The sequence below is a fragment of the Macrobrachium rosenbergii genome, chromosome 14, assembly GCF_040412425.1.
Source record: "Macrobrachium rosenbergii isolate ZJJX-2024 chromosome 14, ASM4041242v1, whole genome shotgun sequence".
Lineage (NCBI taxonomy): Eukaryota > Metazoa > Arthropoda > Malacostraca > Decapoda > Palaemonidae > Macrobrachium > Macrobrachium rosenbergii.
Window position 1 is genome coordinate 26,713,902 of NC_089754.1, and position 19,074 is coordinate 26,732,975.

General features: G+C 41.1%; 1 protein-coding gene across 1 annotated transcript in view; it reads right to left on the reverse strand.

Moving 5' to 3' along the window:
• The window catches only part of LOC136845828 (huntingtin-like), a 121,008-nt gene that overhangs the window by 38,519 nt on the left and 63,415 nt on the right, over window positions 1-19,074 (reverse strand). The window contains 9 exon segments of the mRNA XM_067116210.1: window positions 1,959-2,175; window positions 3,496-3,665; window positions 5,166-5,440; window positions 5,626-5,730; window positions 6,838-6,972; window positions 14,314-14,450; window positions 15,371-15,519; window positions 16,653-16,813; window positions 18,205-18,328. Coding sequence (XP_066972311.1) covers window positions 1,959-2,175; window positions 3,496-3,665; window positions 5,166-5,440; window positions 5,626-5,730; window positions 6,838-6,972; window positions 14,314-14,450; window positions 15,371-15,519; window positions 16,653-16,813; window positions 18,205-18,328 — 1,473 coding nt within the window.

A 19,074-nucleotide genomic window follows, 5' to 3' on the forward strand; every position in this document is an offset into this window, starting at 1 on the left:
GTGTCACTAGTCTAGTTTAATCCATAACTCACCACATTGGGATCCCGAAAGTGTCAATGGAGCCTCTTGTCCACAATGGGATCCTAATCTTGTTCGCACTGGAATCCGTAAACCAAAACAATGTCATCGGCGCCACTACGGCCAAGGTAAGCACATCTTCATGGACGCCTTTTCAATGGCTGTCCGTCGAGACCTCTGGACAACAGGCTTGACTGAGGGGTAACTATCCGGGGGCAAAACCCTTTCGGACTCACATGGACCGGCAGTATGCCTCCTCCCAGGTTTGCAGGGGAGTTTGACAGGAACTGGGTTTATGAAATCCGATAGGGATGGATAGTTACCTCCTCCACTACGCATCCAACAAGACACCTTTCCAGTGGCTGTCTGCCAATACCTGGCACCACAACAGGCTCGACTGAGGAGGCAACAACCCGTGTGAAACCCCCCGACCTCCCTTGGACTTCCAGTTTGCCTCCTCCCAGGTTTGCTGGGGAGTTTGACATGGACCTTCTGCACTACACTTCACTACAACAAGGTTAACATCTGTTAACCATGACACAAGACTGGCAAAGGTATGGAAAGGGAAGCAAGGGAGCCATGTGTGGGAGCATGTGGTAAGACAGCTAGTAGGAGAGAATTGGCGCCAGGGCACTAGCGCTGGCATCGAGCACGTGAGAGAGGGTGCTGGGGGAGAAGCTGGCGCCTGAGATCGGTGCCAGCAAGGTTCATAGCGTGAGCTGGTTCTCGGCTGTCAAGAACGTCAGCTTGTAGCCGCCAACAAAAACCCCCAATTCTCTCCTTACTACTTTCTGCCTAACACTTGAGTTCTGCTGAGGAAGGTGTGATGGTTATGTCAAAAATTTATTTAACGGAGGCTTCCAGGAAGCATACGTCCGGTAAATAAATCATAATTGCAAAAGTTACAGGCTTAATTAAATGGCAAAATACCCAAGAACTACTTTCAAGGCAATTATCGGTGGCTTGTGCAAAGCATATGGCTGATAAACAAATCATAAATTACCAAAATTATGGCCTAGTGAAAGATAGTAATGGAATGTTCGTAACATCTGAAAATTACTTGAAAGCAAAAACATTACCAGCGTCTCGCCAGTAGCCTGTCAGTAAACAGTTCATGAATTGCAAAAGCTAATGCCTAATGAAAAGTTGTAACATACGCTGATTATTTTATAATAATGAAATGCTGTAACATCCGAGAATTACTTTAGAGGCAAAACTTTTATCTACAGCTTGCTAGTATATTAAGGCCGTGAAACAATTCATAAATTGCAAAGGTTATGGCCTCATGAAAAGCCTAACATACACCAATTATTTTATAATAGTGTCGTAACACTCAAGAATTACTTTTAAAAACAAAACTATTATCGACGGCTCGCTAGTAGTTTACAGCCGAAAAACAATTCATAAATTGCCAAAGTTATGGCCTAATGAAAATGCATAACATACAATTTACTTTTATAATGGAATGTCATAACATCCGAGGGTTACTTTTAATCCAAAAACATTATCCACGCTGCCAGAAGCCTAACCAGTAAACAAACCATCAATGCAAATGGCATCATTTACCGGTGGTTTGATGATGACTGAAGTAACATAAGACAAAATGAGAAAAAACTCATCCTGAAAGATTTCAGCTTGAAGGCTACAATATAGGTGTTCTGATGGTTGATTTAAAGAGTCCTCCATTGGAATCCAGTAAAATAACCGGAAAATAATGAAAAAAGCTACCGCCAGACCAGGCGTTGTCACCACGGACAGCAGTAGACGAATGAGAATTGTTTGCTGGGCCATTCCAACATTCCGTTAGTGGGACGGGCTGATCTTCTGGACAAACTATATTGAAGCGCTACCTGCGAAATTTTGAATCTAAGCTGCCGTTAAAGTGGAAACTATAGCTATGTAATTACTTGGCAAGTTACTTATACAAAACAGTAACATACCTTATGCTAGTTACCGATTTTCTCTGGCAAGTTCTTAGCACTCTTGTCCAAAGGTTTTGTGAAGTGAGGTCAAGGCAAGTGAGCAGCTTACACCATGAAAGGGTAAGGGATGGGTACCAGCCAGAAACAAAAAGAAGTGCTTCACTAACCTCCTCCATCAACTCACTCTCATTACTACAAATGTCTTTAAATGATCCAATAACTTCTCTCCACTGGCCTGAAATAAAATACAAGTTTATTTAACAGAAACATTTGCATTTACAAAAAGGTCAGTTAGACGAATGCTTTGTTTCACTTACTTAGCATGTTATTCATTTCATTATTAATGTCATAAGGTGATGCTTCAGTCAAAATAAGAAGGACGAAGTCAAAAAGAACAGTAATTCCCTACAGATGGGAACCAACAAGTTATTGTTATTCCAAGATTTCTTCCAGGGCTCGAAACATGGTTGCTGAAGCCCTAAGCAGAAGGTTCCAGACCAATTCTTCACAGTGGTCTCACAACAAAGATGTTTGCAAGACAATTTGGCAACTCCCAATCCATATCTGACCATCTGGAGAATGGCTGTGATATTGCAAGCATAATAAGGACCAGGTGTCAACAGCTTTTCTCCTTTTGCCCTCCTGCCAGCTTCTTATAAGAGGCATTAGTTCTTGTGAACATTTAAGATGCAACCCATAGCATTTTATAGTGAATAAAGACATCATATGCTCGTCTCAAAAGTCAATAAAAACCCAAATGTTAATGAATAAGGGAAAGGAGACTACTAAAACATAGGCTTGATACAGCTTGAGGTTGGAGGGCTTTGTAAGGGTAGATGTGTCTGAAATCACTGCTAGAAAAGACTTTCTCTAGGGCTGACTGAATGAGCCCCAAGCGTGAAGATGGAGAGGTCTGCATTTTGAAGGAACACACTGATATGTTGCTGAAAGATATTGGACCATAAGAGAAGTTCTTTGGAGAGGTCTACAAATAAGCAAAGGCAGTTAGCATAAAAATCCTGTTGGGGCAACTAATGAGCATTGAGAGCCACAATGATAAGACTGAAAAAGGCAAGGTGTAGATTTTTAGAATATCCAAATAATGTATTATGGTATCCACCTTCCAAGTGGCTGGGTCTGGAAAACCGGAACAGTAATTTTGAAGTTTCTTGTTCAGTGATACTGTAAATACATCTGAATGTAAGGAACTCCATATTCAAAAGACCCACTTATAAATTATGGGATGGAGACACCATGTAAAGGACATCGCCTGGTTGACCTTACTTGGGGGTATCTAACAAGACTTCATGAAAACCCAAAGTGAAGTGGAGAATGAGTAATATATCTTTGGATTATACCTAAAAGAGAAACAAGATAATTATAAACTGTAACTTAAAATTTCAGCAGTGGGAACTTCCACAAGAATACATGTGTAAAATGAAGGTTCAAACTGCATGGTATTTACAACACTAAAATTGAAATTCACTAGTAACATAAACTTCATGCTAAATAAATCACCAAAAGTCTTAAAGAAAGATAAAAGATTATGTCTTACCTGAGACTGTAAGATGCAACAGAGTAAGTAAAAGATGGTGAGAAAGATGAACTAACAAGTCTGGTGAATGAAGTGAGCTTTTCACATCCAAAGAACTCCCACTATTTAAAAGGGAGAGTCGAACACTCCTGATTTCGCTTACACTCACACGAACTACCTCTAGAAGAAACCTGTAAATAAGCAATTACATGTTTTTTCTAAACTGCATAACTGAAAATGAAGTATTTAATTATATTTACAGGTCAAAAGAATGGGTGAAGGAGACAAGTTTATAAAAAATTACTGCAAAACATTCTCATATCTATCCATACACGGAATTCTTGCTCATTCCCAAGATATTTCTGAAATGTTGGATTTACTGAAAATATAAATATTACTTCAAATTATTACTAATCCATCAAAGGCAGAATACGAGGTCCATTCAAAAAGTATCTATTTCCATAAAGGAAAAATTTGCACATTTGAAAAAAATTTATTCAATCACCTTCAAAAGTACTCCTTGGGAGTGCATTCCCACCGGTGCTGCCACTGCTGGTAACATCTCTGGAATCTTGACATTGGGATGCTGTAAGCTCTGCTGTCGTTTTTCTCATAAGAAACCTTGTTGTTTTCAGTTTAGGAACAATTGCCATGTTTTAGGGAGGATCGAACAAGTGCAGTGTTGTTTTTGGCCAGACGTGGATGTGGGCAAAATGAGAATTGTATTTGAAGTTAGTTTTTACAGGTCACTGCGCGAAGGTGTAGAATGGGGTATAGCATTTAACTGTTTGTCCTGAAGGACGTATTCAAGACACCATTTATCAAAAAACATGTCAAATTACTGACAAAACCTGTCGCTTTTCTGGGTCTTGGTGATGTCTGATGCTTCCATTGTGATGACTGAAATTTAGTTTCTGGGTCATATTGACACCCATGTCTCATCACCAGTGATGATAGTCTTCATGAAGTCAAGTCATGTTGTTTAGGTCTTGAAAATTTCCAAATTGTTTCTGCTGTTCCAACAGCAAATTATTTACAGACACTCGTCGCATGGCCAAATCTTCATGAACTGATCCTGTGCTTAGAAGTTATTTCGTTGATGGTTATCGATGGTCGGCCTCCAAAATGATTTCTTCGTTTCTGCTGGTGGATGGCCTGCCTGAACTGAGCTTTGTCCTTATTAACAGATTATACCACTCCTTTATTTGTGTTACTCCCATGGCTTCATAAGATATCTTCTGGATATTACAGTGTTTTGCAGAACTTAATGCAGCGCTTATGCGCTCCGACATGTTGTGAAAGGACGATAATCCGAATTACTGGACATCTGCACTCCCTGGCCTTCCAGAGCTTTTAAAATTTATTAAAAACTCCAACAAAACTAAGTTGCTGATTGGTGGATCATTTGTCCTTTTATGGACAAAGGTCGGATACTTTTTGAATGCACCTCGTATACCCAAAAAACTTAATTTTGTGTAGGAACATATTAACAGAATATAAGTCTAAGATACTATATTACAGTGTTTTGGTAAGGCATTATAATGAAAAGACTTGAATTACAATGCTTTCCATATTAAAATAAAACTGTGAAACTTTCAACCTCAAGTAAATATCTGAAAATTAACCAGCAACTCCACTTTGAAATCAACAAGAACTAACAGTCTACAGTCTTACATGCACTGGATATATACCTAGCCATAGCCACTTGTGGGAGAGTCCCCGGTTGGGTTACATTCAGAGGATCTCTAAAGCTTGATGAGTCAGTGGACTGCTGAGAAGCCACTTCAGGTGCAGTGGAAATTTCAGCAGTTGTTGAGTCAGCTGACACATCACTGTGAACATAATCCATACTCAGTCCCAGTTCCTCAAGACGTGCAAGGACTAATTCTGGTGATGAATGAGAGATGAGTGTTCGCAAAAGTAGCAAAACACTACCCACCCAGCGCTCGACACCAACAGTGCTCTCCTGTTTGAAAAGATGAGTCATCTTCATTTTCATGTGACAGAAGAGTATACTACAAAAAGATTCCATGTTAGTTTAAAAAGAGGATAAAAAAAAGTTTCACAAACACAAAATCTGAGGTTTACATAAATGCCTACATATACAACCAGAAAATTATGTCACATTTCCATAACAATGAATTAACTTACCAGTTCACATGGAGAAGTAAACAAAGCCTTTAGTAAGCAGTCCACTGGACGATAAACACTTGGGCAAACACCATTCATAACTTCCTCAACTGCTGATAATGATTCCTGAAAATTACAGCATTTTCTCTATTCACAATGCATAAAATAAGTTAAGTTGTCATCATTTTAAAAATATTTATAGACACTCAATAAATGTTCCCCCTTCAAAAAATAGAAAATGAGCAACAAACCTACTAAGCAATATTCCCATCTCTCTGCCAAGAAAGAATATTATAAAGAAAAACAAATAGGGTTATTCACTGGGTTATTTCACAGTTATAATCAACAGTTCCCTGACAAAACTGGTGTTCATAGAGCAGGATCTGCCTCACAGTCAGAAAGTAGGATAGAACATAAGTGCAGGAAATTCCTTAACAAGGCCAATGGAATACGATTGTGTAGTAAGTCATATTTGTTAGATTACCTAGTCTGTTGTGTGGTAATTGTTATTTGTACACTTTTCTTGGGGATGAATTTCTGTTTAATGAAAGATCTTTCACTGTTACACTTGGCTGCCATCAAAACAAGATAAAATACACTGGGAAAGGTTTCTCTTGCATATTTTTCAAGAAGATTTTACAAAAAATTACTACATCCAATTTTGTAGCTTTCCTCTTGTTCAAAAACATTTCAATAATTCACAGAACTGAATCAGTTCAATACCAAGAATCCACCTAATAATTACTGTCTGTGAACTAGTGCCCAATGCTTGTTTAATGTCATCTGCTGTTACTGCTTGCTGATGGCCACAGAGGCAAACAGTTCTAGATCGTATGGTGCATAGTATTATTGCTCATGTGAGTTAGCCGTCCATCACTCAAACCTGTTATAGATCATCATATGATGATGCCCGTCCATTAAGGATTAACGCCTTCACTGAGCTCAATTTTCCCACCACCTACAATCACAACAAAGGTGTCACCCTCTACATAAATAGGTATAACAATAAATCATTTAACTCTGCAACTAATACTAACAGTCCTATAATGAGACAAAGGGTGGGCGTTTCCCCGAGATACTGTTCCACTTGATGCACCCAAACCTATCCAAAACCAGTCCTTTACATTATGCAAGTCAGGAAAGATGTGTGTCTCAAGAGCATCAGTTTAACAACTATTTAACCACACTGTAACAGATGAATAATAAATACAACAGGAAATATATATCACAAACCTCAGAGTCAAGATTAACTTGTAACTTAGACAGCAGGGGAAGCAAGGTATCAATCACTTGGCGAGACAACTTTCGCCAACGATCCCTATTAGCTTCCATTGTAGCACCAAGTACAAGGGAGATAAGATGAAGAACCTGAAATTAGAACTTCTGCTAAAATAGTATCTAAAGTATTGAACTCAAATACAAATTATCCTCTCCCTTTATTTTGTGGTAACCATTTTTACCATTACTGTGACTTTTTCAGAAATCCACATTTTCTTCCGAGTCAAAGCACATGATATCCAGAGATGAGGATGCTAGCTCAACATTCTGCCCAATATGGCTACAAAGGAATGCTTCAGTAGAGATTTATTTTATTAAAAATGATATTTTAATGATAAAATAAAGTTTGTTCATACTTACCTGGCAGATATATATATAGCTGTATTCTCTGATAGTCCGACAGAATTTCAAAACTTCGACACCACGGTGGGAGATCAGGTGGATTAGTACCCATTCCGCGCTGGGAGGCGGGTATCAAGCTCATTCCCATTTTCTATTCAGATTTTCTGGTGCCACTGTCTCCTGAGGAGAATTGGGCGGGCACTATGAATATATATATCTGCCAGGTAAGTATGAACAAACTTTATTTTATCATTAAAATGCTCATTTGTTCATGGTTTTACCTGTCAGATATATATGGCTGAATACCACCATTGGAGGTGAATTTTGAACAGAATAGGATTTAGGAAACACACTGCATGTAGGTGAAAGATACCTTGGTTCCTTACCTGTTAGCATCTGCTGACCAAGTGATTACTGTCATCAAGTCGCTTCTGTAACTAGAGTCTCCAGCCAAGGGTGTGACCTGTATAGCTGGTGAGTTCTAGATGATCTGTCAGCGGTACGTGACCACAATGTGACTAGACCATGTGACCATGCAATGAGAGACAATAGTAAAAACCAACCACCTGACCAAGCCTAACTAAGTTGGGATAAGCATAACTAAAACCTTACTTGAGAGGAAGTCCGCCTGGGCAGTCGGCCCAACAACCATAAAAACACTATCCAACCATTTTCTATAGGATAGGATGAACGTCATCCTGCCCAGGAAGTATCTGCGAGCGTATGGTCTAGCGAGAAGCAGTTCTCATATGTAAATCTTCACATCTCTCAGGTAGTGTGAAGCGAACACAGAGATGCTAATACTTGGAAATGCTTGGCACCCAGAATGTTACTGAGTGACATATTCTTCTGAAAAAGCCACTACAGACTTGCAACCGCCCTCACCTGCATGAGGCATTGACTTTCAAGTTTAAAATCAGCGTCTTGACAGCATGAATGGGCTTCTTTAATACGTATCCCTCAGAAGAAAGCCAGAGCATTTCTTGACATAGAGTAAGTCCGGTCTCTGAACTAGACACCATAAAGCTATCTGAGGGCCTGCGACTTAACCCGTCTTGTCTAGAAGTAGACTTTGAGAGCCCTAACAGGGCAAAGGACTCTGGCTCTTGAATTAGGATCTCCCAGCCATACCCTTGATTTAGCTCTTGGGCCAAGGGTTAGACGGGTTCTCATTTTTTCGCTAAAAGGAAGGGCTTAAAGACAAACTGCGTTATGTCTTTAAAGCCTATATGTCTATAAAGGCTTGCAGTTCATAACCCTCTTATGATTACTAGAAGCGTTTGAAAAATAGTCTTTCTGGTAATGTTCCTCAATGGCCTTGAAGCGAAGGGTTCAGAAAGAACTGGACATCAGGAACCGTAACACAACATCCAAATTCCAGAAGTCCTTAGCGAGGCACCTTTGAGGTTTAGGGATCTAAAAGATCGTGAGGTCTTTGTTGTTAGACAGACTCAAGTTTCTATGCCTAAAAACAGATGATAGCATACTCCTATATCCCTTGATAGTCGGGACTGCTAGTTTAACATCACTCCTCAGAAACAAGAGGAAGTCTGCTATCTGGCTCACAGAGGTCGTGGTAGAGGAAATGCCCTTCTTTCTACACCAGCTCCTAAAGACGGTCCACTTCGATTGGTACAAATTACTGGAAGAGGAGTCTTCTTGCTCTACGCTTATTAGCTCTCGCCACTGGTCTAGAAAACCTCGCTCTGGCCAGCCGATAGTCTGAATGCAGTTAGACTCAGGCAGGGAGGTTTTGTGTGGTACCTCTCGAAGTGGGGTTGTTGTTTTGTGAGTAGATCGATCAACTCTCATGGGCAGAGATCTCGGAAAGTCACTAGGAAGGACATGACCCACTACGAACTATTCCTCGAAGGCCAAAGCGGGCGATTAACGTCATCCTCGTCCCTTCAGTAACTGCAAACTTCTGATGGCTTACTCCGATGATTTTATGCGGGGAAAGGCAGCGTCCATCCGTCCAATCCCAGAGAGAAAGCGTCTACTGAGAGCTCCTGGGTGAGAACAGGGAACAGTAAAGGAAGTCTCTTAGTCTTGGAAGTTGCAAAGAGATCTACCAAAGGACGTCCCCAAAGCTTCCACAGTCCTTGACACACCTCTTGGTGTAGGGCCCACTCGGTCGGCAGCAGTTGTCGTTGCCGACTTACAAGATCCGCACGGACGTTCTCTACGCCTGCAACAAACCTCGTGAGGATCGTAATATTCCGGGCCTGAGCCCACAGAAGGATGTCCTTTGCTAAGGCGAACAGGGACCGAGAGTGAGTTCCTCCCTGTTTCTTGAGGTATGACAGGGCCGTGGTGTTGTCCGAGTTGATCTGGACAACTCGGTTCGTGACTCGTCCCTCGAAGAAAAGAAGGGCCAACTGGTCGCCCCCAATTCTTTGGGTTTATGTGCCAGGACACCTGTTCCCCTCTCAGGTGCCCGACGCCCGTCCCCCAGTGTTGCTCCCCACCCGAGATGGACGTGGAAAACAACACTAGATCGGGGTTCTGAAGTTTGAGAGAAAGGCCTTCTGCCAACTGATGGATCGAGCACTGCGTAAGTCCTTCACCTTTAGCGAAATACTCAGAGAAACTTCCAGATTCTCCTTGTCCTGCCAGTTCTCTGCAAGGGAAGGTAGGCGGTCTGAGATGCGTCTCCCCAGGAAACAAACTTCTCCAGCGATGAAATGGTCCCCAGCAGACTCATCCATTCCCTCACCGAGCATGTTTCTTTCATGGAAGGCTGAAACTTTTGTCTAAAACACTGTAGTTGTCTTTCTTGAGGCAAGGCATTTCGAAAAGCCACTGAATCCATCTGAATCCCCAGATGTTGATGGACTGAGTTAGAGGTCCAGATAAGGACTTTTCGAAATTCACCCAAGAAGTCTAGGGACTTACGTCAAGTTCAAAGTCGTGTGAAGATCCTCCAGACACCTGTTAGTGGCGAGGCTGAGATCAGGTAATGTCCAAATAGAGACTCTTATTCCTTCAAGAAATGAAACCATCCTACTTAACATTCCTCATTAAAATCGTGAAAACCATAGGGCATGCTGAGCCAGAGCAGAGCCCTGAACTGAAATACCTGTCCCACCCAGGACAAGTCAGGTATTTCCTCGATGGAATGTATAGGGACATGAAAATGGCGTCCCTGGAGATCGAGAAAGAAACCATCCAGTCGCCTGGTCTTGGGGCTCCCATGACCGACTGGGGCGTCTCCCATTACGAACTTTTCTTTCAGAACGAAATGGTTCAACTTGCTGACGTCAAGAACTGGTCTCCATCCCCTGACTGCTTGATTGCCAGAAACATAGCCTGTTGTAAAAGCCGGGGATTGTAAATCTGAGACCTGTTCCAGCTCTTCTCGAGCATTTACGCGAGAGCAGTCGAAAGAATCTGCTGCTTCTCCTGCTGATAGGATGGCGAGATCTATGGGTTTCGTGCATAACGGAGGCAAGGCGAGAATGGGATCTTGTATCCCTTTTACGATGACTTGGAGGGACCAGTTGTCAAGTCCCTCTCTCTCCTCAGGCTCTTACCAAAGAAAAGAAGCCTGGCTCCTACAGTAATCTGAGGTCCATGAGAGTCATTTCTTGCCCCTGGTCTTAGAGGGGCTCTACCTCTTGAGGACCTCTTCCTCGAAGACTGATATAGAAGAGGGTCCTCCTGAGAACTTCTGAATCTTGGAAGCCTGCCCAGGAAGAAGTCGAAGGGACTGCTGGACGTCTAGAAGACTGGGCCAGGAGGTCCTGAGTAGCCTTCTCTTGCAAAGTGGCGGCCGTATCCTTGACTAAGGACTGGGGAAAAAGATGGCTAGAAAGCGGAGCGAACAACAACTCTGCCTTCTGAGAAGGAGAGACCGACTTCGCAGTGAAGTTGCAGTAAATGGCTCTCTTCTTTAAAAGCCCCGTACAGAAGTGGGCAGCCAGTTCTTCGGAGCCATCCCTAACCGCCTTGTCCATACAGGATAGGACGCTGAACAAATCTCCCAGACTAATGGAGTCAGGGCTGAGCCTCTGCGTCAGGACTCCCAGGCACCAGTCTAGGTTGAAAGCTTAAAAGACCTGAAAGAGGCCTTTCAGATGGTGATCGGTTTCCAGATAGAACCAGGACACACCTTCGCTGATGAAAGAGAGAGAAGACCTTCTGGGGCGTCCCACAAGGCTGGCAAAATCCTTAGGAAGGAAGGAACTCTCAGCAACTCCTCCTGTCTCGTACCAAATTCCTGCTTTTCCACTCAATCTTGACCCGGAGGCAGGGGCGAAAAGAAGTCTTGCACTGGGCCTTCCTGGAGTCCATCCACTCCTGAACCTTGTTAAGGCCCTCTTCGTAAGAGAGGCGTGGCCATCTTCACACAAACCAGAGAAGACTTTTGTGATTTAGGCGAGTTAGCTGCGAGGGGAGGCGAGGCAGGGTTGAAACGTCCCCAAACAAGTCCTTCAGCAGCCTAGTCAGAGACTTGATAGTCCTGAAGAAGCTGAAGAAGTAGAGGACTGATCCTCAACCAGGATCCAGAAGTGCTAAAGACAGCTCTCCTTCTTCCAGCAGGAACAACCGAAGGGCAGGGAGAAGACCGGGAGGGCGCGAAGCCCTTGCAGACCAATACGAAAAAGGGACTTCTGCTTGGAAGAGTATGAGAGGGTCCACACGAAAGTCTCGGGCAGAAGAGTCTAAGCAGCGTCTGGCGTCTGGCGAAGTTCGGCGAGCTTCTTGACGATCGTCGACGAGAGTCCTGATGAGAGCGAGCAGCGAGAGAGGCGTCTTGCCTAGCAGCAAGGGAGGCGTCGTGCCGAGCAGCAAGGGAGGCGTCTTGCCGAGCAGCAAGGAAGGCGTCTTGCCGAGCAGCCAGGGAGGCGTCATGACGAGCAGCAAGGGAGGCGTCATGCCGAGCAGCATGAGGCGTCATGCGAGCAGCATGAGGAAGCGTCATGCTTAGCAGCATGAGCGTCCTGGCTCAAGAGGATAAAATCGTAACGGGCGTCAAGCCTAGCAGCATGAAAGAGCTTCAAGCCCGAAATTGCGATCCCTGCCCGAGACCAGTAAAGCGCTGAGCTACAGGACTTCTAGAGGCGAAGCATGGATGGCGGCGAGCGTGGAGAAGGAGAAGGAAGGTTGGGACCTCTTAATCGACGGCGGGGATCCTTCCAGCGGCGACCGCGTATCAGTCTCCTTCTGGGCCGTGAAGCCAATTGCCTCTGCATGCCTGGCAGCGGCTTGCAGTAGGAGAAGTCTCCTCCTCAGGAGGGGCTGATCCTGTGAGGAAGAGCGAGGCCGGGGAGCGCCTTCTTCCTTCTCACCGGGAAGCAACAGCTTTCTTCATGGAGGCGGCGGGAGGCGCTCAAGCGTCATCGTCCGATGGCGTCCTGAGTCTCTTCTGCGGCGGGATGGCGTCAAAATCCTCCGGAGAAGAAGCGAAAGCGGGAGGAGGAATCGGAAGAGAAGCAATCGCCAAGGATTCGTGCGGTCACGATCCTTGGCAGCCTGGGGCGTCATCAGGACATGCGAGAAGGGGCGCCAGATCGGTCGAGTCCGTAACCTCTTGCGGCTTTGACGCCGCACTCTGGGTACAGAGTCGACAGGAGTCTGAACCTAGAGGCATTATCGGCGATCCACAGCGCCTCCCACAATACTAGGGGACCCAGACACTATCACTGCACTTCCACAGCACTTTGAAGGCCCGAGTATTTTAGCTTCAGTTGGGTGGAGCTGCAACGCCAGGGCATCACCTTCCATAGACACAACCCGGGCTCGAGGGCAACACCACAGGAGTTACGGAGAAGCTACGTCTACCTGGGAGGAGTTGTGGGTGAAAAACACTACCTGACTCCTACCAGCACCTGGAGGAAGACCTCCTGATCTATCTACGCTCTAACTCTCACGCCAGAATCATAAGTCCTCAACTAGCATCAGACAAAGATTCACACTCCTTGCATCGGTCATTCAACAACAAACATGCCCCCTGCACCCCGAGCATACAGTGTGAGGATCTGCAAATTTTGTTAGCCTCACCTTAGTCTTGCTGCGGCCAAACTCTATAACTAGAAGAACTAGATTCAGACATCTTAATCCAAGGAAAAAACAAAGCCAAATCCAAAACAATCCACAATAGCGTATGCCTAGCCACAAGTCCAAGTCAAAAAACCAAAAGTCAAACAAATACTTAAGTGACAACCAAGTTTTATCCAAATCCAAGACGGAGGTACTGAAAACAAGTGTTGACAGTACCGGCGACAGAGAAAATCTGAATAGAAAATGGAATGGTTCCTGATACCGCCTCCCAGCGGCGGAATGGGTACTAACCACCTGATCTCCCACTGTGTGTCGTAAGTTTTGAAATTTGTCGGACTATCAGAGAATACAGCTATATATATATCTGACAGGTAAGTCTCATGAACAAATATGGCCTTTCATACTTGGAATGCTAACTTTCATGACTGAATGACAAATAGCATGACAAAAACATCACAGCTGCTGATGACATTTTCAATATCATAATTGTTACTATTATTATTATCAAAGTATAATTATCAATTTTGTTTAGTCTGGTATACAGTTCTTCATTATTATGCACTACCGTGTACTGTAAACAATTCTGACCCATGGTTGGCCTTACTAAATCTGTCCATCGCTGGTTCTGTAATCATCATTACTACAAACAATATTCACATTTATGCCATATTTCTTGTACATATATATGTTAACTTCACATTTATGCCATATTTCTTGTACATATATATGTTAACAGCTAATGATACTGATGATGACGAGAACTAGTTTTTAAATTTTAAAGATTCATATCATCTGCACTTTGTTTTTGAAGATAAACTTACATAAAATACATATCTATAAAATAAAACAGCAACAAGTAAGAGCACTTCTAAACATATTACATGATCACATAATACTTGTGCAAAATAAATTATAAAGAATGTACAACCATTCTTCATCAAAATGATTTCCCTCTCCTCCCAAGGACTTTGGCATCTGGTTCAATGAAAAATGAGCTAGAGAACAGCTAATAACTGGTTTAGTTGAACATGATTTAATGGCCATGCTTAAAAATTCTACATTTACCAACCAACAACTGTAACTAACCTGATGATAATGTGCAAGTCTGAGCAGCATTGAACAGAGGACCTCTCGTTGTGTATCAAGCTCTCGTTGATCAGCAGAGCTTGTTGTGCTTCGAACCAAGAAGAGATCTTCCACCAGTGGTTGAAGAGCCTTTATACCTATAATAAAACCTGGCATCAATGCATGGCATATCACATTCGGGGCAGTATAACATGTGGGGCCTTACATGAATGGTTGGCTAAATGTTAAACTCTAATTAATCCTTCATACAATGCAAAATCAGAATTTAATGTTGGACTATGACTTTTAGAAACTGAATAATGTAAATGTGCTCATTATAGCAAACATGCCTGAAAGTTTCATTACAGTGCCTTGGCAACCTACTGCTAAATAATTGATGCGTTGCTAACCCCTAGGTTGCCAGGACAAGATAACAGTCATCAGACTCGTTGTTGTGGCTATATCAAAGAATGTTTCATGACCATTTAGGATAGCCAGATTCTATAAAATTTACACAACCCAAATTTCAAACTCTTTACCAAGGGAGAAAAACTCCATTCAAGACAGAAAACTACACAATACAAACAATTATCATGAGAAACTAACAATTTAACACTTTTCCATCTCCATCATTAAAAATATGGACTCCTCTAACTCTTCACAGCCATTCTTTTCCGTAAGCACTTGCCAACACTCACCCAAAATCAAGAGGGTATTGGCTGGTGATGGAAATACTAGGTTTTTAGTAGGTTCGGTCACAATATTGTTAAGATGTTTGTTACTAATCCTCCTTTGTTAAGTTTTTAACAAAGAAAATTTTCATAACGAAACGAAACATAATACATGTATAGGTGGATATTCTTAAAACTATACTACCTTACAAGGGATATATATCGGTAAAAATCACACGAACTACTTTCATTATCATTATTGGGTTTGGATCTTAAAGACTAGTTATACTTACTGCAATAATAGAACACAGAGATGGACCAATTACTTATAAAAACAATGGAGATCTTAAAAAGTGTGACACTTTACTCATAAACATGAAAATTACAGTAAATTCATCAAATCTTACAGTGTGACAATGGTGGCTGTCCACTTGCTAGAAGGCCATCACACAGTTGAATTATCTTTGGTACTCCAATGATGCTTTTGCTATGATGCCGTTCATAAGACAATAGCACCAAAAAACGAAACATTGATGGTATGAGCTCCTCTGCTTGTCTGAAAATGATGCAACATTAACCAAATAAATCATCCAAAAATCTGTCAGCACAACAGAGCTTTGAAATAGCTGTACTGCACCGAGTCTCTGTACAAAAGTAATGCAAAATCCTAAAAGTATGCTCATAATTTTCTAGATTTGCAAATTTTTTTATGGATGGTGGAGTTTTATTTTTAACTGTCAATTTTTTCTTAATAAGGTGAGTGATAATAAATTTCCGAAATGGTAACTTAAGAAACTTATAAACTTAAATTTATGAAGTCCTGTAACACCCATAAACACATTTCCACTGAAAAGTTAGATTGTTTGATTATGATTCCTAATATCTAAAATCTATTATTCCTGTACTTTTCAATATACTGTAGTATGTACAGTATATATGTAAATATAAATATTCATTTAATTACAGAGCTATCTTAACTTAAGACTGCACATTTTAAGAGCTATATAGGGCTTGCATCTCTGTAGCTTATGGGTATTATTAATCTGTAATGTATTTGCACATGGTGAGCTAAGTATTTCCAAAGGTTTGGCTTGGGACTGGAGAAGAAGAGTTTTGTCTAGAGGTCAGACACATAATGTACACTAAGACATTCTATAATAACCAACACCCCCAAGAATATAACTGATCATACAACAGTGGTGTTGCAGTGTTAAAGTGATGAGGACGTACTGGCACAGAAACTTGAAATTTTTCTAGCTATGAGCTTTTGTTGTTTTGTCTTTAATTTCAGGAGGTTGGCTGATGTTTACAACTTATATTCTGGTACAAAAATTCTTTGATCAGTTGCTCCTCCTGTCTTGTTTTTAAATAACATCTTTCTCATTTTTACATTTAAAACATTTTAAGACCTATAAAAATTTCTCATTACTTGAATTCTCAATTCATTATTCCCACAATAAATTAATTTACCAATCAGATAAAATCCTATAGAGACAGGATGTGCTCTAAGGAATGAACCATCAGACAGTATGTCCTCTTAGCAAGCTTCCCTATTTCTTATAAAAGTCTGAACTATGTTAAAAATGGTGACTTACTGTAAAGGAATGTTAATATAAAAAGTATAAATGCAACTTTACTGAGGACAGAAAATGAATTAGAGATAACCTCTACATAATAATATAAACTTACTTTATCTGACCTTCCTCAATGTACTCAAACTGCTTGATAACATATCCAATGAAGATCTGATCAGAGTCAAGCAAGCAGTAATTGACACGAATTTGCACCAAATGTATGAGTAGCTGCAGAACAGACCTCTGCATAATGACATCACTGGACACAGTGTACAGCTGCAAAGAGTTAAAAATGTCAGTGAGACAATGGAAAAATGACAAATTTATTAAATTATTCTGTATTTTGCATAACTAACAAACCTTCAGTCTTAACATTAGGATAAATCCAGTGCCAGCTGGAATCTGGTAAAATCAATAAAACTGTATGTGCAAGAGACTTCATAAAGGAGTAAATTACAATTTCACACACTGTTGATTTATTAAGTTTTGGATACTGATTTCCCACATACAACCTCTTATACCTGTATTTGGCCTTTCATATGGCATAAACAGAACATCAGCTACCTGCAAGATGTGAGCCACAGTTGCTATGTGCCAGTGAGCTACTTAGAGAAGTGGGAGCAGAACAACCAAAGTTGTTAAGATATCCTTCCCTCTGTATTTCTAAACTTTGCAAGTGATACTGGATATACTTATTTTTATGCTGTAAATGACAAGTGTTATCTGTTATACATCCATTCACTGATCCTTTGGCACAATATTACCAAGTGTACGGCAGAGAAGAGTGAAATTTGAACTGAAGGCATACTGCCATGAATCATTACCTTGCACAAGGTAAACTGAATGGAAATAACTCACTACTGTATAGGGACACATTAAGAGCAAAAAATTGTACTTACATTATACAAAATACAGGCAGTCCCCGGTTAACGGCGGGCTTGGTTAACAGCGATCCAGTTTGATGGGGCTTGTCTAGCGAAAAAAATCGGCAATTTTCGGCGCTGAAAATCGCCGATTTCTGATTATCGGCGCCGATAATTGGGTATTGGTGCCAACACCTACCTAACAGAGGCGCAGATAACCGAAAATAGGTGCTTTTTGGTGCCGATAACCCACGAAAATCGCTGAAAATCACCGATTTTCGGTTAGCGGTGCTTTTCGGTTATCATCAAACCCTCAGAAACGGAACCCCGCCGATAACCGGGGACTGCCTGTACCTACTATGTAGGACACCAAACGAGACATCTTGGCCTTCATACCCCTTGTTAACTTAATGTCAGAGAGAATGCTGAAGTACAGGATAGTCAATTTTCCTTTGATGACATAGAGAAGTTACACATATTTTGTATACAATTCTAAGACTGGAAAATACTTATGACCCTGCACGTGCTTCCTATTTGAGCAGTGAAAACATTTCTAACCAACACAATCATTCATGGTGTTGCATACCCAGACTGGGAGGTATTTAGATATCCCTGTGCTTGTTGATAAAATGTAAAACTTACTTCTAAAAAACTTTTCTTTCTATTATTGCTATTACTGTGCTATTATAATTTCTACCATTCAAATGGTTATCCATGACTACTCCTGTACCTAGGAAACCTGACAAAAACATATCAATGATATGATGAAAATGAAGAACCATTTATTAAACAACTCATAAATACCTTAAGAGCTTTGATGACTAGAGGTTCAAACAGCCTGATGTAAGAACTAAGGGATGATTTGTCATTACCACGCCCTAACGTCTTGAAGAGACTAGAGCTGCCCTTGCGTTCATTTCCCGAGAGGCTGCCAAAATAAAAGAAAAATGAACAAAGTTCCAACCAATCTATTTTGACATATATGTGATTAAACTGTTTGAAAATGTTTATGCCTTCATCTAAGATTGTTAAGAATATGCACATAAATCCCTCAAAAGGAGCTGTCACTTTTTTCCAAATGTTTACTTCAATATTTCTTCAGTTCAAAGGAAACCCCTTGTAAATTTCAACCATAAATGTCTAGTAAATGATAGATAAATCAAAATAAAAAATCAAAATAGAGTGTCAAGTAAAAAGCAAATTCATTAAAAGCAGCAGATGAAGAAATAGCGAAAACAAAATTATACAGAACTTGAAAAATTGAAGAAAAGCATATCAAATGATGCAGATGAAGGAGAATGAAGAATAAATTGAATCACTAAGCCAAAAATCAGAAATGGACAAGGTAATTAGTTTCATGATAAATGCCATCATATACCATGCACAGAGACAGAAAACTCGAGCATGTAACCATAGGTCATACTCTTTCTATGAGAACTTATTGACAATAAATATACTATACAAATGCTGTAACCATATGAATAAAATTGTAATTAAAATTAAGTTTCACTGACATAAAATCCATTTTTCACATAAACCAATATATCATACAGAACCCAAATCAAGGCCCCAGACATGCTATTTTGCAGTATTATTTTCTGATTTGTCATTATTTTCCTGCCTACCACAATGATCTTCCTAGGCATATAGACAAAAAGACCAGGATTCCCCTGA